At 38.4% G+C, this 23,522-nt stretch overlaps 1 protein-coding gene across 1 annotated transcript in view; it reads left to right on the top strand.

Moving 5' to 3' along the window:
* Nucleotides 1-548: 548 nt before the first annotated feature.
* The window catches only part of OLFM3 (olfactomedin 3), a 69,400-nt gene continuing 46,426 nt past the window's right edge, over nucleotides 549-23,522 (top strand). The window contains exon 1 of the mRNA XM_075157064.1: nucleotides 549-860. Within this exon, the coding sequence (XP_075013165.1) occupies nucleotides 792-860 (69 nt within the window). The 5' untranslated portion in view covers nucleotides 549-791. The remainder of the gene's footprint in view (nucleotides 861-23,522) is intronic.

Raw genomic sequence — 23,522 nt, 5'->3', positions numbered from 1 at the left:
ACGGCAGTCCCTTGCTGGCCCATGGTCCAGCTGGAAAGCAGAGTGGCGGCTTTCCCCTCATCAGGGCTCAGCCAAGCCCCGACTTAACTTTCTAGGTGGGGGAGTGAGAGGGCAGTCCGCCCTCTCCCTGCTGCGGCACCCGCAGCTCCCCACAACAGCCCGCCCTTGCCCCTTCTCCAGTGCCATGGTGCCAGGTGCTCCTTTTAGAAGAACCGCACCTACCCGCCTGCAGCCAACGGGAGAGCGGTGCCTGGCCGCACGCTGCCCTCCGCGGAGGAAGGAGCCTCCGCCGAGGGGGGAATAACGCAAAGTTTGGGTGACAGAGCACGGAGAACCGCCCCGTGAGTCGGCACACGGCGCGCTTTAGCAGCCCGGGTCGCGCCTCTCCTCAGCCTGCGGCTGCTGGTGCCCCTCAGCAGCCCAGCCCAGCCCGCCACCGCGCTCCCGCTAACGGCCGGCGGCTCCTTCACGGCGGTGATGTCACATCCGCTCCCCGCGCCCGTCCACCGCGCTACCGCCGCCGTCTCCCGGGCCCAAACTTTTGCGGTGGGCTGGCCGGGGGCGGGACCGGGCAGCGGAGCCGCTCCGGCAGCACGGGCAGCGCCGTCCTCGCCCGCCCTCCCCGCGCCGAGGCTGCCCGCGGAATGAGCGTCCCCCGGGCGGCTGCTACTGCCGCCTCCACTCGGGCTCCGGCGGGCGGGCAGAAGGTGCGGCTGCTGGCGCGGTCGCTGCAGCGGGAGCGGAGTGAATGACCGAGAGAAGCGGCGCGGAGAGGCAGCCCCGGGATCAGGATGCGGGCGCCCGCCAACATCCTCAACCTCCTGCTGCTGTCCTTGCTGGCCGGCCTCGATCCGTCCAAGGTAAGAGCGGCCGGGCGCTGCGCCCCGGGGGCCCCGCGGACGGCAAGTTCCCCCGATTCCGCAGCGGCGGAGCAAGGCAGGCGGTGCCGGCCCGCACACGGCGTATGCGGTAGCGGGCAATGCGGCTCTGCCGGGCGGCTGGGTGGCTCCGGGGAGAGGCGAATGCGTGTCCTTGCTTGTCCGATCGGCCAGGCGGGAGAGTCCGTGGCGGAAACGGCTGTCCCCGGTCCCGGGAGTACCGGCTTCACGGTGCGCGGCGGGGAAGCGCGGGTGCAAGCGGTGAGAGGGGCTACGGGCGCGGGCACGCTGCAGGGGGGCACCGGCGCACAGAGCACGCGCACCCCCAGTCTCCCCACGACCCCCGGCACCACCCCACGCACAAGTTCTATCAGCTGCATAGAGAAGAGGTGGGCAGCGGGAGCGGCGGGACGGCTGGGCAGGGCAGCGCGGGCTCGTCAGCTGCTCAAGGCCGGTCGCTGCCAGGCTGAAACGAACAGCGATTTATCCGACTCAAGGCAAAGAGGTATTTATAGTGCTCGGTGACTGCAGCGGTTCTGGGCAAGCAGCTAGGCAGTGGAAGCAGGGATCGACAGCCTCTGACTGGAAATAAATTTGTTTAGAGCGGAACCGGAGGCATCACGTGAAGACACTGATTTTAGTACTATAGCCATGCTCCAGGCTGCGGCAGAGTTTCGTTGTTTTCAAATGTGTTCAGGTCGCCAAAAGATCACATCTGATATTGAAATAATGATAACAGTAAACAATGTTTTAGCCATGCAACCTGGCTTGTGAAGGTGAGTTTAGATTAAATCATTAAAAAAATCAGAATTGCACTATACCACTTAAGAAGAATGATGACTGAAACCCCCCTCGGCCTGCAGATGTCTGTAGTGCTGCATCTTGTAGATATAGAACTTGTCTCATTTGTCTTTTTGTGACATGCAATCTTGTAACTGTGAGCATTATAAAAAAGTAATGAGAGAGAAAACATTCTTATAGTATTGCAGCCATTACCGCAGTAGTTCAGACCGTGTTGCCACAATTATATTGTATGTCGGTGAATGTCATTTTAATGATACTGTTTAGGTACCAGACAACCATATGAGGCAATGGTTCAGCTCTTCTGACAGGTTTTTTCCTTTAAAATAAAGGAATTAATCACATAAATTAATCATATACAAATACGTACTGAATTTCCAACAGTATGAAAGGGATGTTCCTCTTTAAAAATATAAAGATAGAACTTAAAAAGCAATTCAGTGGAAATCTGATTTACGGCTGCAGTATTCTGACTGCTTTTTTATCAGTAAGATACAGTGACAACTTAAAAAAGCAGGTGGTGATATAGAATTAATAACATTAGCTAAATAATTAATTATATCAATGTTATTAAATAGGAGCTATTTGAAAGTATCAGCTAGTACTATGTCTGTAAAGAGACTCATCAGGCAATGCACAGGAGTTCCACATCTGTGTGATTAGCAGCACATGGTCACATTATAATTACAGGTTTCCACACACTCATTTTTCTTTATTTTTCTATCTTCTGTTAATCTTAACGAGATCTATTAAAGCTAAGAGACTTAAAGAGACTGCATGAAAGCAGGAAAAGCAAAATTTGTATCACTGTCTATCCACAGAAGAGTAAAACCACTAATGAAGCAAACAAGCTTCAGCTGGCAGAATTATTCTTTTAGTTCAAGTGTCAGAGATATGCCCCAAAACAACAGTGGGAAGAAGTGCTTTGTCTTATGCGTCTGTCACCATCCAGCACTAAAAAGCAGGGTGAGCCACTGGAATGAAATGGCATAAATTAACTTTTGCAACTTTGCTTCTAGCCCTTCTTGCTGTGGCATACTGTGCAGAAGGCATAAAAATGGCCTTTTATTCATCACTCTGTGACTTTTTCAGGGATATTAAAACATTCATTGCAGGGTCTTTTAACTTTGTGAAGAGGTCATGAGCCAAAAAGCTCAGAAGTCCTTAAGATTATGTAAAAATAAGAGCCCTTAATCAAAGTCTGGTGTTTATCAGAGCTAAACTGGGTTTTCAGAAATGAAAACATGAGATCAAATGGTTACTCAGATCCTTGGTTAAGATGCTACACCACATGAAGCACATAAAAGATGCCACACGGCGGATAATCATTTAGTTTTGCTAACCATGAACAACAGATTTCTGTGTTGAAATGTGATATACGTAAAACGTTTACAGGTTTTTTTAGCAAATAAGTACAAGTTGTGATTGAAATATCACATTAGAAATGCAAGTAGTGCTCAGTTATTTATCTTGCTTTATGCCAATTTGAAATGGAATAATAATTTTCTGCCCTGCAGGCTGGGAAGCAAATATCTCATATGAAATTAATTGTAGGAAACAAGGCGATGTTAAATTCTTTCTTTTCCAAAAAGAATTGTGCAATATGCTCATTACTAGACAGACAACTTCTTACATGCCCTTGACACTCACAAACTATTCAGCTTATGAAAATAAATCACATCAGACATTTCAAAGTATACACAATACATTCCTATTCATGTCCTACATAATTAATATTCAAGTAATAACTTATTTTATTGATCAACTACTTTAAAATAATGCCTGGGAAAAAAAAGCTTTGATTTAGTACCAGGCCACCACTGACTCAAAACTGCTGTCCACAGGCACTCTTATTGTGACAAGGCTTTTATCTAAACTTACTAGGCTATTTACTGATCATAATGTGTTTAAGTATCGCCATCTTATGGTAAAATATGTAACAAAATATATATATAGTTTATTCTTAAATCTCTGGAACGTTAAGATTTTATTTCGACCATAGTAATTTATTGCCCATGCTTTTGTATTTTTTTTTTTTTTTTGCTGCTAAACATGATAGAATATTGACCAGCTCTGGAAATTCTTCTTTAACAAACAGCTCACTACTGATTAATTTTAAACACTCTTAGTTCTAATTACAGAATATAAATTTTAGAAGACTTATTAAATGTTATATCTGTTAATTTGATTCTAATTTTTCTCTGTATTTACAGACAAGAAAATACAATTATTCATGATAATATATTTCAGTAAAGTTTTATTTCCAGGAGGGTGGCTAGATATTCAGCAGGCAGCCAGCTATAGGGAAAGGACTTGGAATATAAAATCTTTCCTTTTTCCTGTACTTAAGTGCAGTATCTTGAAAGAAGGAACTATTAAATATTAGGAAATTTCTAAGAGTTACTGCTAGATGGCATCTCTGTGCTGCTTTTCTACAAGCCTGGAGTTTTCTGTAATGACCTTCATAGTATGTAAAGTGGATTTCTTTTATAAGGGTTACTTTTGCTGGCCATCATGTGGTAATCACGGTAGTATAACCAAGTAAGCATTTTAGAGTGATGTAATGCTGCTCCACATAGAAATCAAGCTTAGCAGGTTTCAAAGTCTAGATGGCATTTTTTAAGTTTAATTTTGAAAATTTAAATAGAGTTGAAAAATATGTTCATTTTTCAATGCAGTTAATGAACTTTATGCCTTTAACTTTTATAATGGCTGTATGTCCTACATCTGTTGGGTTTCAATTATTTGAATTTCACAAAAAAATGTTTCAGAAGACGACTGGCAAGTACAATCCCAAACAGAAGCTAAGTATAGTATCATTAAGGACAGTTACAGAAAGCAACTGTTATCTGTATTCATTGCTTGGGATAATAGGATGTTTGGGAATATTAACATTAAAAAATAACAGCTCATTTGAAACCAGTCATCTATTTTTGAACACTTAATTTAAACTTTGCATTTTGATCTTTGGAACAGCTGTGTTTCTAGATTTCAAAAATCTACAATTTTCACACATAATCAAACTACACAACTAGGCACCAAAATCTTTTTTTCCCCGGTTTCAAGAACTTGTCAGTAGGAAGAGTGCGCTGCTTTAATGCTGCTTCGCAATGCAAATTAATTCATCCCTACTGTGAGATTTTATAACAAGAATACTATGTACAAACAAGAGTTACCAGAATACACTATTTTTGTTGGAAATTACTCATAGTACTACAATACACTGCAAAATTAAATGGAAATCTCACTGTTTCCTACAGTATTAGTAGTTAGTCAATATGAATATCATATATAATTATTTGGCCTGCATGATTTAAGAATGCTCTAAATCATTAATTGCTGAACACGGTCAACTCTCACTTGGTGTCTGCTCTCCCATTTCTGAGCAACATGATTCAATAGCCATTGAAGAACACCCTATTGCTATGCATATATCCTGGGCCCTCAGGTGTCATTCCAATTATGTTACTCTCACTCTAGTAACTTCAGTCAATGGGTAGAGACCAAAGACTGTTGTTAACACTACTGGTTCTTCCTGCAGTGGTCAATACAATGTCTTATAATCTTTCAGTCCCAGAAAAAAAGATGCTTCATATATTTCCTATTCATCCACACTCAATGACAGACATCCACCATGTGCTATATAAAATCACACACAAAGGTATTCATTACATCATTTTAAGTAACATATATGAAGATATTAGAAGAGACTATGCAAAAAAATGCATCTGAGTGACATCTGTGTGACTGCTAACTCTTCTGGTGCTATCACACATCCTATGGTCTTTAAGGGCTTTCTAAAACTGTTGATGCTATGTGAAGAGACCTTTTTTTTCCTCTAGCTAAAACCAGATTCCTCTGTTGTTCACTACTAATATGACTGCTACTTCTTTGAATGCACTCATACACTGATTATATAAATTATATATAATCTCAAAAAAAATTATGTACTTAGTATATGTATACACAGACATATGTGTATACATATACTAAGTAATTCTTTTCTCACAGGAAGCAATTATGTTCCCACTAGATGCATATTGCCTTCAGGTAACTGGGCTTCCACCTTTCTTCTATATTTGAACAATTCACAAAGTATGCAAAGAAAGTGACTGTCAGGAACAGAAAATGCAGTATAACAGCTATTAAAACATAGCTCTAAAAATGGTGTTTCTAGTTGGCTACAGATTTAACACAGTTATGAATTTCAAGTTTATAAGTTCATAAGGGGCCTATTAAGAAATGAACAGGGAGTCCTCAGAGAGGCTCCAGTCTATTTTGGGCACTGAAATTCCTCTTTTCAATACTGTAGTATGACAAAAATACCTCAGGGAATCACGTAGGCATTCTTACTTGATCCTCACTGAAAACCAGGTAAAATTCAAAAGCCTTGTGTAAATCTTTGCAGCAGTAGTCTGGGAGGAGTCCTCTCAAAGACCATCTTTCACAAGAACAGCAATCTATCCTACTGCTTCACTCCACAAGGCAGTGGATTTCTTGTCTAAGATGAAACCGAGAGAAAGTGAGGACTTTGTGTGCCTGGGTTTGAATACAGAATTCTTTTCATGAGGGAGCATTCAGGAACAAGTGGAAAACTTCTCTTACTTATAGAAATGAACTGAAAATTTCAGAAACTCTTGCATTTAAACCTAAGTGGCATAAAAACAGAAAGAACGAACATACCTCAGAATTCGAGACCAGAGCTATTATTCACATTTTTAAACCAAGATGTATGACACAAGCGCATGTTTCCATACACGTTGATCATTCCACCTAAGAACCTAGCCAGCAGAATTCTTAGTCCTCCAAGCCAGTAGAAAACAGAAATACAGTAGCAGTACATATTACTCTTAAAAATACTCGGAATGGTCTACGGAAAAACATTCAGGAGTTAACATTTTTATGTATTTCAAGAATTCTGAAAGAAGATCAAAGAGCTTAAATTGTACTTGTTTAATATGAGGATACTCAGTGTGCAGTACTTCCCACATGGTCAGCTAGTAAGTGTGCACTTGGTGCACCTGCAGAACAGAAGAATTTACTGTTCACCTGATCTGACATCATTTTTCAAAAAGGAGTTCTTTCACAAAAAAAAAACATAGCTCCAAATCTGCCCCCCTTTAGTGTTTTTACCCACTTTTTTCCTTCTGAAAGGAGATTATCTTACTGCATTCACAGGGAGATCTCTTAAGAACTCTCAAAGTACACAGCATCAATCTTCATGTACTTCGTCCTGCCATTAATGATATTTTTGTTGAGTTTGCTAAAAAGAACAAACAGATGATAAATATCTTAGCCATTCCTTTATTCAGTCTGCTGGGAAACTTTCCTAACACTAGAAAGAAATTCATTTTCTAGAGGACACAATTCCTCTCACTTCAGTACTAAGTTATCTTTACCACCAATTCAGAAAGTTGATTCTTTTGTTTATCATATTTGCACTGGAACACATTGAATATTAACCAGAAAGGACAGTGCATGTTATCCAAGAAGTAAGAATATAAGTGAAACAGAAGTGTAAAGGTGGCTGTTTTGTAGTGACAGCTGCATAGAACACCAATTTAGAAATGGACAAAAAGTTGCAACTTGTAACAATTGTGATTATGGCACATCATTATCTAGCTATTTGAAGGATACCACTGACGGCCACTTGATATCTTTCACTGTCTGAAATAAAGGAGTTACCCTCATTTCAAGATGCAGGAATCGAACATGAGTGGTTCAGTTAAGGGAGCATTTGTCTCTGTTCATGAATTCATATGACAATGTTTGGGTGACGGTGAAGCCGAAGCAAAGACAATTCTGAGATTATTTCTTAATGTTGTGCACAGCATAGTGTCAAGAAATGTATCTGAGAAAAAATGAGACTGAACTTGGACATAATCTCTTATGTCACAGCGTTACTTCCAAGAATCAGTGACACTTCACTGCAAGCATGGACTGCAGCTTCAGATTTTTTCATTAGTGACTCCAATCTTAAAGGCAACTGAACTTCTGTCAGCAGCATAATTTATCAGAACACTTGAAATTATTTCAAACACATTACTATTTTATTGTCATTTTTTAATTCCTGTCATTAAAGGTTTTTAAAGTCTAGTACTTGGTTTTGTTTGGAATTGGAGATTTCCTATTTCTGTCTGAAAGAGACACCGAGACACCAGAGTGCAAAATAACAAGTCCCCCTATATGGATTATCTTATCCCCATTTGTAAGACCATCTCATTGGGAATAGTACTAAAAGATTTATTTAATAAATAGGCAAATAACCTATGTATCAGACAAAGAAAGTTAGTACCATTTGTCTAGCTAGCTCTGTGTTGACTAAAACTAAATAATCTCTAGTCTTCATCTTTACTGGCCAGCTTCTAGAAATAGTTTCCTAATAACTACCTTTTCTGACAATATGACTGATTCATATTAATGAACTAAATACACCACAAAATGCTTAGGGAAGGAAACACAGAATGCAAAATGTTGGTGATACAAGCAGTTAACATTGAGGAGGTAACTGTATTAACGGATACAGGACTATACACAATAATTGGCTTACTTAAAGCTTCATGGTGGTATCACACATAGCATATAATTTTTTCATACTATCCTATGCCCTCTTCAACTTCATGACAAAGGTTTACTTATCAGAAAAGCAAAAAAAACAACCAGGCATATTTTTCATAAGTCAGTAAACAATAATAAATTGGAACTTGAGTTATAGCCAAAAGTATGTTGAATAGGAAATACCAGGCCTACAGATATGGGATTTTGTAAACTCTTACTCAGCTGCTCCTGTATCTATGTCTTTTCACAAGAAAGAAAAACATATTATGTAATTATTCACAAACTATGGACTCCTATTTATTTAAAACTTTTTTCCTCAAGAGAAATTAAAGTAATTTTAATATTCTGACCCCTTCTGAGTCTTTCTCAGACTTTTAAATCACTTAAATAACAAACCTAAAGCAGCCCCAGATAACACAAACGTAATTTTTTCATCCTGCATTCCCCTCAAGAACAGTCAACTGTCTGCTGCACTGCCTTCTAACCAAACAAATCCTTGTAACTGTGAATGCAGATTTAATATTTCTATTTACTTATTTCAATGAAAAGCATATATCAGTCAGCATAACAGCGGCTTAAGCAAATTCTGAAAGCAAGTAGCCCACTTCACTCCTATGGTTTTGGGAAATAGTGTTTACATCTTCCTGAAGCTGTAAAGTAACCTATAAGGGGGGAGCCAGAACAATTGGAAAAGACTCACTCAGTTCAGAGGACTGCGGCTTCATGAAGTCTTTTAAGTGCCAATCACAACACTGTGAATAATATTATTCTTAAAGTATTGGTGCACGTTATTAAAAAACAGAGTTTTATAGAGATTTTCATGGACCTCCTTTTTTAGAACTCCTTTGGGAAAATACTTTAAAATGTGTTTCAGTATATCCCCTTCAAGGAGATAACTAAGCACTTAAATAATTTTCCATATATGAAATTGTAGATGTTATTTGAGTTTGGACTTCAGTTTTAAAATTGGTTTTACAGAAATATGAACTTCAGTACACTTAGAATACATTAATACCTGTGGTGACAGCGAATATTATTGATCTGAGATCTCATAAACACAAACCTGTCACGCACTTGCTTACTCATATTACATGGGGTTGTTCAGTCTCAGCCTCCCTGCTGCAATTATTTTTTTCCTATTAATTTTGTATAATCTCTTACATATTATTCTAACAAATCTACCTTCTTATAAGATTCTGTGCATTTTCAATATACGGTATAGAGATTTTTCCAAGAAAATACATAGAAAACAGTGTAGTTGTAACACTGAGCTACTGTACTGAGTAACAAACAGTACATAGAATAGATGATGGTATGAAAAATTTAGATACAGCTGTAGATATATGCACTCAGTTCTCAAAGCAAGTGTATAACAGGTTTGAATTTGTAACAAGGTCTCAGATCAATATTACTTGCTGTCATCACAGGTATTTCTGGGCACTTGCATAAAGAATAGAGAGATGCATGTCAGGCAGAGCAGCAAATGAGCATATTACAACAAATATGCTTTTTCTGAAGCATAAAGTAGAGAACTTTGAATATTTAGAAACTAATTCATATTTGCAGAAATCAATTACCAATTATGTCTGGTGTCTTATTAAAAAAGGTCAGATAAGTGCAGACATCACAAAACTATATTAAATAAGAAAAACCACAGATATTAAGTAACATTCAAATTATTGCATCAATAAAATCATTGTAAAAACGAACAACAAAATACTGGTTAACGAAATGAGAATTGTTAAGTTCTTAAGTTTTCTTGGAGAACTGTGACCGTCTAAATTATTTATGATATGCCCTGCACATATTTTACTCAGAATGACAATGAATTGAAAACTTTTTGGAAATACCTTATTCAGAGAAAAGGTTTCTGCAAAGCAACTTTAATCCTGAAAGTTACTTCTGTCACTTCAACTTAGCCAAGAAATTATTTTAAAATATGTGTTTCAAAGAATGTTCAAAATTGTGGTAGTTTGCTTCAAGGTAAAATTACATTTCCTATGGGATCAGCATCATTCAACAGATTATTTTCTTTTGAGTTAGCCTTTCTAATACACTCAGTGATTTACTTTTTAAATCAGTAGCTATTTTTCAGATACACAAAAAGCTGTGTTCAAGGTGTCAGTTACAATGTTATATTCATTTTATTCGGCCTGGACATAATTTCTATTCTGATAACTGATTTATCTTGAGCAGCAGTTACTTAACATACTTTCAGGAATGAATTTACTAAGAGGAGTAAAGGGCTGTACAGACTTCCCCCCCATCAATCTCAGTGCGTTCCCAGGATCTGTTCTATGGCTCTGGCTCCCCAATCAGGATGTCTTCATCACAACAGTACAGTAAAAATGGGCCAAAATCAGAACCTTGAATAACTCCTGGTAATTATTTCAAGACATGCATATATAGAAATTAAATGAAAAAAAAATTAAGTGCAACTCAAAAAAAAAAATATCATAGTGAAATGTAGTGTAATAAAACTTCTTTTCCTGAGGACAAACCCAGGGAATGATATTAACCTTTCAGTCAGTCAATACCAAATTAAAATAATACTTGGTAGTTGCACATTCATGGCAAATGCATCCTTAAATAGATGACAGCAACTTTTTCATGAACTCCTTAATAATCTGAAGCTGTTTTATACAAAACAGGTCGTGAAACTTTATCATCAGTGCGATCAGAGACCTTTGGAGGTCTTCTGGTCCATACCTCCAGCATTTCAGAGCCCCTCTGAATAGCAGCTCTGACGTTCAGTGATTTCCACTAATTGGTGTTATTCTGCTCCATCATCCTGAAGATGTTAAACAGTATCAACCCCTCAGCAATGCCTCTCACTACCAGCAGCAAGTGAGACTTCAAACCACTACCCTTTACCAGTCCAAACGTTTTTCTGCCTGCCTTGTAATCACCCATCCACCCATAACTCCCCGGTTTGACTACAACAAGGATGCTGTAGTAGGATACCATGTCAGAAGGCTCAGTATGTGACATCCTCTGCTTATGGCTCAGGTAATCTGAGATATCTAGTGGTTTCTTTGTTTCTGTTCCTGTTTTTCAATCAGGCTCTGTTGGATATGCTTAAAGTCCATTCCTAGAAGAAAAATAGATTTATCCAGTGTATACAAAGAGTAATCGTGAGCTCATACAATTTTGTTTTGGAGTTTGCTTTCATCAGGTCCTAAAAAAAATTCAGTAAATATTGAACTTTATAAAACTCTATGGCAAAAAGAAACACTGGTATTTTTATACAATGATGATTTACATCTAAGTAATTTTCTCTGTATGTTCCCAGTGCAATGTTATCATGAATAATAGTTTTCAATTGAGAGACTGTGATAACATAATCTTATTTGTTTTCTTATCTTTTTTATTGGAAGAGGAGATACTGATTTTTCCACATCACAGTTCTTATCCTAAAGCCATTAAGACTGAATTTATATTTCTCAAATTTCTCAACAGCAAACTAAGGGCCACAAGCATAGACTTTAGTGAAGTTCTTGGACGGGTCAATTCAGAATGATTGGAAAATTTAATTATTTTTTTAGTGAGATACTGAGGTATCTCCTGGGCATTTTATTTTTCCTATGGGAGATGTAGAAATGTTGTACAATATACTGTGATCCATCTTTACCACTTTGTCCACAACAACTCTTAGTTAACTGACAGCCATGACTCTTAGTTAAACTGAATTCTACCTAATGACAGTGGATTTGTATTATTTTTTGTATTTGAGAAATAATTATTTATTGGTATAAATCTCTCCTTTTGTAGAGATAGGATATAATATCCTTGCCCACTTGCATTACAAGTAAATTCAGAAGAATAAACAAATCTACTGTCTGTAAATAATTTCTTATTCTTATACTTCTCAGTCTGTCCTCTTCCTAAATAAATTTATTCTAGTACTACTACTCTTCCAGGGCTCTAATACATTTTTCAGCAACGCTTTAGTCTGCGCTGCTTATTCTGCTTACTCATTTTTGAGGTATTCTAAGAGAAACTGATTAGATTTTTTGAGATACACATTACATCACATAGGGAGAATTAGTCATATCTTTGTGCTGCGTGTATTCCTGGTCCACATGGAGGACATCTGGTTCACGGATAAGCCTGTTCTCTGACTTGCAGCAATAGTCAGTCCTGTTTGAATGTATCCTAAAAAGAGCTCAAAGATACAAAGATTGCCACTGACCTGCATTTTTTGCCTTTGCAGGAGACTGTATTTTTGCTTGTGGCTAAAGCTTATCCTCATGGGAGAGTTCCCCTGTGACTCTTTAACCTAAAGGCTAATCCTACTTCCACCTCTGCCTGCCACATAACAGGCAGGAATTTATAGACTCCCAGACACCTCCTCGGTCCCCAACACAAATTTTGCAAGTGCTCTTGCTTTTCTTTCTCTTTGTGATTAATATGTTGATATGAAAATGATATGGACATTACCATTTAACAAGCTCAACTGTACATATGTTAGTTACACATGCAATTAAACTAGATATGCAACAATGCACTGGAAAGAATCATAGAATGGTTTGGGTTGGAAGGGACCCTAAAGATCGTCTAGTTCCAAACCCCCTGCCATGAGCAGGGACATCTTCCACTAGACCAGGTTGCTCAAAGCCCCATCTGTCCTGGCCTTGAACACTTCCAGGGATGGGGCATGCACAACTTCTCTGGGCAACCTGTTCCAGTGCCTCACCACCCACATAGTGAAGAATTTCTTCCTTATATCTAATCTAAACCTGCCCTCGTTCAGTTTAAAGCCACTACCTATCCTATCACTACATGCCCTTGTAAAAAGCCCCTCTCCAGCTTTCTTGTAGGCCCCCTTCAAGTACTGGAAGGCTGCTATAAGGTCTCTCAGGAGCCTTCTCTTCTCCAGGCTGAACAACCCCAACTCTCTCAACCTGTCTTCATAGGAGAGGTGCTCCAGCCCTCTGATCATCTTTGTGGCCCTCCTCTGGACTCGCTCCAACAGGTCCATGTCCTTCTTATGTTGGGGGCCCCAGAGCTGAATGCAGTACTCCAGGTGGGGTCTCACAAGAGCGGAGTAGAGGGGGAGAATCACCTCCCTCAACATGCTGGTCACACTTCTTTTGATGCAGCCCAGGATACGGTTGGCTTTCTGGGCTGCAAGCGCACATTGCCGGGTCATGTTGAGTTTCTCATCAGCCAACGCCCCCAAGTCCTTCTCCTCAGGGCTGCTTTCAATCCATTCTCTGCCCAGCCTGTATTTGTGCTTGGAATTGCCCCGACCCACGTTGGCCTTGTTCAACTTCATGACGTTCACATAGGCCCACCCCTCAATCCTGTCAATGTCCCTCTGGATGGCATCCCTTCCCTCCAGCGTGTCGACCGCACTACACAGCTTGGCATCATCAGCAAACTTGCTGAGGGCGTGCTCAATCCCACTGCGTCGCCAACAAAAATGTTAAACAGCGCCGGTCCCAATACCAACCCCTGAGGAACGGCACTTGTCACTGGTCTCCACTTGGACATCGAGTCATTGACTGCAACCATCCAGCCAATTCCTTACCCACCGAGTGATCCATCTGTCAAATCCATGTCTCTCCAATTTAGAGACAAGGATGTCATGTGGGACAGTGTCAAATGCTTTGCACAAGTCCAGGTAAATGACGTTGCTCTTCTCTTATCCACCAGTGCTGTAACCCCGTCGTAGAAGACCACCAAATTTGTCAGACACAATTTGCCTGTGAAGCCATGTTGGCTATCACCAATCACCTCCTTATTTTCCATGTGCCTTAGCATAGTTTCTGGGAGGATCTGCTCCATGATCTTGCTGGGCACAGAGGTGAAACTGACTGGCCTGTAGTTCTGTGGGTCTTCCTTTTTTCCCTTTTTAAAATGGGGGTTATGTTTCCCCTTTTCCAGTCAGTAGGAACTTCACTCACATGAGTAATCTGGAAGCTATATTCCATACTATGTCACACAAAAATTAAAGTTTCTAGTCTTACAGAAGTCCCTCCTGGCCCAGGAAACTATACTGAAATCAGAAGCAAAGAATAAGAGAAATTCCTCTAAGGTAAGAAGGCATATAAATAGTGAGATTGGCTATATCTTTAGCTGTCTACTGAATTTGCACATAAAACTGGAGTTACATATGCACCACGTATTTCTACATTCTGTAATATTACAGGTTCACTTATGAAATCAAAAAATCTGTCAAGTTGTGGCTGTCACAAGGTTAAATAGCTGATTCGCATTCTAATCCTTTTTAATAAGAAGTTTATAAAAACAATTTTTAATGACCTTCTGCTATACTAGTCCTGCAGACACTGCTAAAATAAATACTTCTGTATTAGCAGATGGTATAGCATTACATCTCTACCTTGTTTTCCTTCCATACTCCCTGCTGTGATCAGCAATCTATGCAGCACAATTCAAGGAGTTCAAATTTCTGTGCTGTAGTCACCATCTTCTGCTGATTTTTCTTTGCCCTCTGGACTTGCTTTCTCATAAAACCATGTACATATTCTGTTAAAGTTCAAGTCAGCGAATGTGAATATCTTCACTGCAGTGATAAAGTAAAATCAGCGTATCCAAAGTTCCAATTATTGGCCTTACATTTACGTATGGTACCCTAGTGGCTTTAAATAATTGCTGTTGTCCTTATCTAGAGTGAATGTTGCCATTGCAATTCTTTGAGATCGTTAGAGTTTCTTTCAATTTAAACAGCTTTTAATATCTTGGCACTGCAGCTGAAACATTAATTCAGGCGTCTCTTACAAAATAATTTTATATGTAAGTCATTTTGTTTAGTGCTGGTCCAATACATTTGAATCAGGAGAAGTACTAGAAATCACAAAATATAAAGACCCCTACTACATCATTTTCATCGTAAGCTCTTCAAAGTTTCAGAAAATCTACTTTTAAAGCAAATTTCAGCATCCAGAAGAAAATTAAAAATAGATATACACTAGTTTATGCTCTCCATGATTATTTTCCTAGATCTAACTTTTGCTGAAATGTTACAAATTTATTATTAATTGTGATGATCTGAGACAGAAAATTGTTGTTTTGAAGAGACAATAGGCTTTTTACAGAGAAATGCTCCTGAAAGAATAACATCACAAATTCTGTTTAGAAAAGCTAACTATTAGCCTATGGATTGTGGTTCTTTGTAAGATTGTGATTTTATTACCAAAAAATGCAATGACAAAAATGCTGACCCTTTCTCTGGAAAAGGCTACATGTTTACTTAAGGAAGATAAGATCTCTATCTCATTTTACATCACCCATTCTATGCCACCAATCAATCTTTTTCATAATCTCTCATTTCCAGGGACAAGTTATCTTTATTATTTCTAATGTTTATTTCCTCCTCATTTATGAAGCATGTTTAATTCACTATATCTATTTTTATTGATTTAAAGATATAGCTTCTATTTAAAATATTCACTTCTTATAAAATTATTTCTATTGGGGGGTGTGAAGGATTAAGGACTAAGGGCAGAGGAAATGGCTGGTTTATTTTGGTTTTATAACCTTTCTATAAATTAAACCTTCAGCATTTGTATCAGTCCTTTCAGTCAGAAGTCCACTATGGGAAACATTTATTTCAGAAGTGCAGCATCCTCCATTATGTCCACTGTGTTTGCTTTGGTGTAAAACACTGCTGGACAATAAATCATACTCACAATAGCAGCAATGTTCTGTCCTTTGTTTCAAGCAGCAAAACACAACTTCAGCCTGAGGACATATATGCTTGTTCTTGTTCTCCTCCTCTTTCTCAATTAAAAAGAGGATGCATTTGAAGAAAATTTTGAAGTATTGACTGAATCGGTGTTCTCAGAATGTCCCGTTTATTTAGATCATATTGGTTATCTTTTTTAAATACTAAGCACCCCCTTCTCTAAGGTGATCTTTCTCACCTCAAGGACTCAAGAATGAGAAACGGTATTTGCTGAAGCACACAATCATCATTAAAATGTATTTCATGAAGCAGTAACTTTGCTTTTGTGAGTGCCACCAGGGACTAGATTGAGGAATTTTGGAGTGGGCAGAGAAGTACAATTCCTCCTCCCAAAATGCCTGTATTTATACTGCAGTCAGCGGTAGCTCTTCCTCTCTTCCTCCTCCTGCTCTGAGCTACCAGCTCCAGAGAGCAGCACATGAGGAAGAACACAAACGCTACTCATCTGCTCTTCCAGCTCCTTCAACATCATCTCTGTGTGGAGGGATGTACAGGCAGATCTATTCCTATACTTGTCGGACTAGACAATGAAATTATCCCTGATGGATATGATGCACGAGGAGAGGGAAGGTATATGTTGGCGTAATTTGTGTTTCCTCTGGCCTGAATGAGAAGTGAAGAGACACTCTTCTTCCTTTGGAGATTTCAAAACACTCTCCAAAGACAGAATGACGTGGCTTCCCTGATGTCTCTGATAAGGCTACTGTACAAGAAACCACCAGGTGATATTGAGAGCCTTGAATTTTAAATTTTTTGAGAAAATGAAAGAAAAGGGATTTTGATGCAATACTGGCAGTAGCTGTAGTATTCAAATTTTCCCAGTTCTAGATTTGTCAAGTGAGAAAGTTACACTGATGGCTGAGGTTCGCCGCTGTTGTTCATACAGAAGAAAAATTTACCCAGATGCTACTTGCATTCGTATTACATTCAGTGGTGTCTGTCAGGAATAGAATAAATTGCTCTTGCTTATAGCTCTCTCCCATTCTGAAATGCCACAGAAATTAAATAAGGTCTCCTGTACAAGGGACATGACCAGTTCATGTTTTCTCATATGGTTCCACAAATCACTTTCTAAACAGATGGCACTAGTGATGATAGTTATTGAAAAAAAATCCCGGTAAGTCCTAACCGCCTCATTCTTCTGTTAAATAGAAACAAAGTTGCAATTTTTTCTCCTTTGGGATTTTCCCAAACCACATGCAACTAGGTATTGTCTAACACTTACTTTCCCCTTCTCATTAGTATTCTTGGACATATGCTATTTGTATTTTGTGATTTTCCTGTTTTAATAGCCTCTAACACTTAAGAATGACTGATGTTATCGTTTGACTTTCTAATTATTCTGGACCTCTACCTCCAGAAACTAATCTTTTAGGCAAATTTTTTCATGTTAAAATATGAATCTTTTCTTATCCATTATCATAAATTTCAATTACAGTTCTAAAGACTTACTGTATCATGTCCTCATTAGTTTCCCAAACATTTGCAGCTTTTAAGAAAGTAAACCAGTAAATGTGATATCTTTCTTTTCTAATATTTTTGCTTCCTCTGCAGAAAATATGCTATTATTAGCTAATTTCATACCGAAGTCCTTAGGCTTCTCCTTTCTTCTCCCTCCAAAACGCTAATTGTTATTCTGTACCCGCACAGTCCTTGTTTGCGACCTTAGAATGCTTTCTGACTAGCCATGTTCCTTACAGATGCCCTTAACTGCTAGGCATTTACTTTTGCCATATTCAGTTGTCTTTAAAGGATGGCTTCTTTTTTCCAGGAACCTTTTTGATATTTTTCAGTTCTGAGAGATTCTTAAAAGTTTTGATAAGTTTTGACAGATTCCTCCATATCACTTCATATGCTGAATTTTGTTATTTTTATTATTATTTTTAATAATAAATGAAACCAAATCCTCTGAGCTACAAATAAGTGCATTTCAAGCCAAATGCACTGTTAACCTAAGGAAAACATCCCAAGGTTACAAGTACTCACATGTTTATGGTTCATGCACCATATATGTTTGATTTTACTTAAAAGTCCATAACAGACAGATCTAGTAACTTGTTCATTGGACTGGAAAGACTTTCAGCTATCCTTTCAAGGGCATATATCCAAATTCTGGAACAGTTACTCCAATTAGTATTAGTTTAACTAAAATGCTTCATGACAGGCATTGCGGCAGGGGAGGGGGGGGAAAAAACAAAACACACCACTGCCTAAAGGTACCCTTTTTTAATATATTGGTTGTTTTGGGGAGGCCATTTTTTAACACAAGTCTGCTCGAACAAAGCATTGACTATAGCAGGAGGAACTAATGATCAGCATACCTATCACTATCAATTTTAAGAAATATCTTAAATAATCTACTTGGTTATTTTAAATTAAAAAAAAAAAAAAATCCAGTCAGAACATTCACATTTGGAGAGCAGGCCTGTTATTTCAGAGTCTCTGGTTTTTCTGCTGAACTCTTCTTTGAATTCAGAGCATTTTAAAATCGGCAACATCCTGTTAGAGACATCTTTGTGCTAAACAGAGCATATCCTCCCCATTTCCAGTCAATAAGGCTTTGCACTTTTGTTTTCCTTAGGACCAGTGTGCGCAGACCTACAATCATTGGGGCTGGGGGAATTCTTGCCTGACAAAATGACAAGGCTGATTCCACAGTATATGTGAGTGCTATGGTGTCTGTTCATTACAAGACTTTACTTGAAGATTAACTTCCTTGAAGAGTAACTGGCTGAAAGATCAAAAATAACACTGGAAGTAAGGGGAACTTCAGAATAAACCCTTAATGCCTAACTGTGGATACAGGCTATGCCACTGCTGACTTTTAAAAGTGACCTCTAAATCCAATTCAAAGCTACATTCTAGACCACCTGCACTGTTTACCTTGTGGCATGCCAGAGGAAAACCTTTCCAGCAAACCATTGTACAGTCATGTACCCAGTTGCAGTATGGACATTCCCATAATCAGGCAGCTTAGATGTAGCACAGAGGGAGGCTTAAGAACAGCTCCATATATATATATGCTGGCGTGTACTCTCTTTTTTGTTGAGAGGCAAGCACATCATTCTTTTCACTGGGCCTTTCTTCTCATTAATTTTTTGCACCACTGATTCTGGAATGAGAGCCAGCACGATAGATATAGTTTCTGGTAAATTTCCCTTACAAAATCTGTTTTCTACAAGTGAAACAATCTCTTGGTGACAAAGACTGCCTCTAGGCTGAGCAGTAGATACATGCTAAGGTACATCTGGATGCTTGACTTGTTCATTGTCCAGTCAAGGTCAGTGGGCACTGGGACTTCTTTGCAGCTCTCCTTCTTGTGTTTGTCTCCCACTGAAACCCAAGCTACGGGGGAACCTGGTTAGACGCCCATAACTAGCCTTATGTGGGCCTATAGCCAAAGCTGTACCCAGAGCTAACAGCTTGCAAGCACTCTCAAGAGCCCAAACTTAGAAAATGAGAATTAAGCAGATAAATGCATCCAAATGCTTTTTTTGCTACTTCAATTGTCACATGGCACAATAATTGTTTTTTCTGAATTGTGTTGTTTGGAACAATGCCTATATTATAAATGCTGAATGCATGAGATATCGTCCTTATAGGATAAAACACAAAATCAATCTCAAATGACCAGACTGTGATACCATGATAGATTGTGAAAAATGTACTAGGTACTCTGAAAAGTGGAAAGAATAGGCTTAGGAAGGGAAGATAACAGGTATGATGATGTATAATGATATGATGTGTGATTAAAATAAATAATTCTACTGGGAACACCCTGCAAACACTGAAAACAGAAATATCTGGAAAAAACATGATAATATCTTGAGGACTATTTTGTCTTTCATAAAGGTACTGACCTATTAATAAAAGAGCCTATTAAAAATAAGACTAACAGTACTAAAGTACATTGCGACTGGGATAGATTTCATTAAAAAATACACTGCTGTTTGCTTAAAGAAAGCCCTATGGCTATACCTCTATCTGCCTTCCACCAAGGACAAAACCAAGACATCTCCAAGGAAAAATTAATGGCCACAGCAGCAAAGCTAGGTTCATTTCTCACTTGCAACATCAATCAGTTGTGAGTTAGAATGTTACCATACTGTGACTAGGCCAGCAGGCCTATACCCATCAAAGATTATCTCTCGCTGGACAAGCACATCAGTGCAAGATGCCTATGAAGAAAAAATGAGGGTGAAAAAGATTAAATAATTCAATATTTTTCTTTCCTAATGCACTGTCCTCAGTAGATAGGAAAGAAAATAGAAATAAAATCTTCCACAAATAGTCATTCCAATTTTTAAACAAATGTAGGTTAAAAATTGTTTGTACTCCTTTTCTAGCAAGCAAAATTGACGACAGAGGAGAATGTTAGGTGAATATTGTAATTATTTTTGAATATGAATTTATAATTTGTGCTTGCATTTGTACAGGATAACAAATTTTGCCTACCTATTTAAGAAATACCAATATATTTTACGGTTTATCAATCCAAAGCAGCTCAAATTTTAGCATTCAGGTTTGTGAATTATTCATAAAATAGCTACAACACCAGGAACTATTTATAGAAATGTTGCTGAAAATAGTACTCTGTCTGTAGACTGATTATAGTAAAAGAGGAAGTTAATTTTGTTAAATTGTTTAGATCAAATTATCTGCTTAGCCTTATTATTGAGTATACAGTGCAGTCTATTTTTAACTATATGATGGGCCACTTAGCCTTCTCAGAAGAGTATGATACAGCCTAGCACATTCCACTGCTGCAGGTTTTTTTCCCAGTTCTTTACACTCAGATTCAGTCCCTACTGTTGCTTGTAACAAAACCACCCAGAGTTAAGTAATATGATTACTGGGGAGGAGAAAGATATGCTCCTGTCATACTTTCTGAAAAGTAATTCCATACAATTATGAAAAAAAAATTAGAGAAAATAGGCAAGGGATCTCTGACTCATTGTATAGTCCCAAGGATAAAAAGGGAAAGAAAGGGATCAGTCACTAAAGCTTTACAGAAGAATATTAAGTACTATTCAATGGCAGGGAAGAGTAAAAGACTAAGAGATGATTGATTTTCCTTCAACGTATGTCTGAGAAATGTGTCAGAAAGCAAACAAAGCAAGGAATAAGCTACTATATATTTGACACAGAATCCTACACAATGTGATTTACAGCTGTTTGCAGGTTTTATCACTCTTTAGCTAGCCATCAGTCTCAAGTAGTTTGCAACAAAGAAAAAAGCTCTTTCCTACTAGTTTTGTAGTTTCTTGCAACATCATTTACTAGATTTTGAAGTCATTTATTCATATCTTTAAATAATGAGCACGATTACATAAATGCATTTTAAAGGATAAGGGGGAAAATTACATGCTTGGATTTAAAAATAATTTTTCAGCTTTATTTGCTTATTTTTCCTACTATAAACATATAGAACCTTTGCAAGATGGGTCTAGCTAGATAGATAGATGGATGCGCATGAATAGAAGTCATCTTATTAGTTGTCATCATAAATGAAAATAGCAATACTATTCTAAGGTGAGATCACATTTTCTATGCTGCAACCAAGACAGTTCTAACAGTTCTAACTCTTAGTATTCTCTCACATTGTATTAAGACTTAAGCAAATACTATGGGGATATTCCACTAAGATTTAAAAAAAAAAAAAAAACACTAGTATCATCCATACTTATACTTTCACTTTGTTCATTTTCAAGACCATTTTTGGTATTAGATTTTCAATAGCGTAGATGTACATCCAGTTTTAAAGTTGCAAGCTTAAGTATTTTCAGAAATTCATGTTCTTAAATTCAGACAAGTATTTACATTAGAAATACTTGTCCTGTCAGGATTCAAAAATAAGCACATATGACTAATCTGACCAGTCAAAATTAACCATATAAACTGGAATGCTGGATGCTTTCAGAGGCAGATTTGTAACAAAACTTTAAGGCAAGGTTTCAGGTGGGTCAATACCACAGCTTTTGCCAAAGACACTTGAGGACATCAGTCTGGTATCAGTTACTTTGTGGTTATACAATGAGACCACATGATATTTTCTGCAAACTGTCCACCCAGCTCCAACAGTTGTCTTTCTGACAGGTAACAGATACAATGAGTCCAGAAGGTGCTTTCCAGAACTTCATGAGACCTAATAGCCTTTTAGTAACATAAAAAATGTTACTAAAACTTCTCGAGGTAATGTCCATGTTTTCTTGTCTACCCAGGAAACAAATACTGTTCTGTAGGCCTACTATAAATATATAATAATGAATGGATCCAGCGTATGGATTTGCTTTGAACTCCTCTATTCAAGTAAATCTTTCATTGTTTTCCTGGGAACTGCTAAGCCATCCTCCTCTGTTTCTGTCCAGATTTTTCTCTTTTGAGGAGAGAACAGTAGGCAGAAGAAACAACAGATAACTTCTATATGAGAAAGAGTAAACAGAGCAAACAAGATTACTATTATTATGGGGTTCACAAGGGATTTGCATAGCGCAATCTTAGGGCAATAAATTTCCTTATTCTATAGCTAGAAAAGGAATCTGTTGGAGTTAAGTTAGTCTGAGGTACAAGTAAAAAGCATGAGGACACCTAGGCCAATGCTTCTGCTCAAGGATCAATGTAGTTGCAAACAATATCTGCACTGCAGCAGGGAAACAGAGGCAAAGACTAAGGATTGCCTTATGACCAAAGAACATCAGAGAGGCATCTGATCCCAAAAGCTCTGTCTTTCAGAACTGGTTTACAGTTTTTACTTATTCATGCTGCAGAGTTATAAAGACATTTTATCAGAAAAATACAATCACACTGCACTCCAAATCAAGTCCTTGGGGAAAGGAATGATTTTATTTTCCTATTCCAGTACTCTTTCTTTTACTGCCTAAAAAAAAACCAAAACCCTTTTTGAAAGTTACTCCAAGTTTGGATTTCTTAGCTATTTTTGCTCTGCCATTTCCAAAGATTCATAAAAGGGAAAAAGAAACTTCTGAAGCTGAGAACTGTAAAAGCCAATATATGAGCTGCAGGAAAGCAAGAATGGGAATTAAAGTTAATTTCTTCATTAATACCAGACAAAGATATTGTACTTTAAGGAGAGAAGCCATCCACAGCAGATCAGTGCAGGCAGCATATTGCTTGGATGATTCTGTGGACTCCAGGTATTTCAAAAGAACAAAACAGAATTATACTGAGTATGCCAGAACTTGTAACCCTTCTGATAAGCCCTTTTGCTTTGGCCATTCAGGCTGTATATGGTGCACGAGGATAGCATAAAATTACTTTAACTCTGGTCTGTACTTCTACCTGAGAGATGCTGCAGACCCTGAGCACTGTCAGAAGTCAGACAGGCGGAGTTATACCAGTTGAGGATCTGACCCTAAATAAATTCTTTGTCATAATTTTGTGGTGTTACTGAGTCCTAGAGTGATCCTAACATCCCCAAGCCAGTAATTACTAGCTATGCCTGGGAATGACACCCACACAGCACTAAAAAGCTAGGGAGATGGGACAGAATCTGGCCACCATTATTTAACATCCTGTGATGGTTTAGCCCCAGCCAGCAGCTAAATACCACACAG

The sequence above is a fragment of the Calonectris borealis genome, chromosome 8 (genome assembly GCF_964195595.1).
Source record: "Calonectris borealis chromosome 8, bCalBor7.hap1.2, whole genome shotgun sequence".
NCBI classification, from domain to species: domain Eukaryota; kingdom Metazoa; phylum Chordata; class Aves; order Procellariiformes; family Procellariidae; genus Calonectris; species Calonectris borealis.
This window is presented reverse-complemented; position numbering and strand designations above follow the sequence as displayed.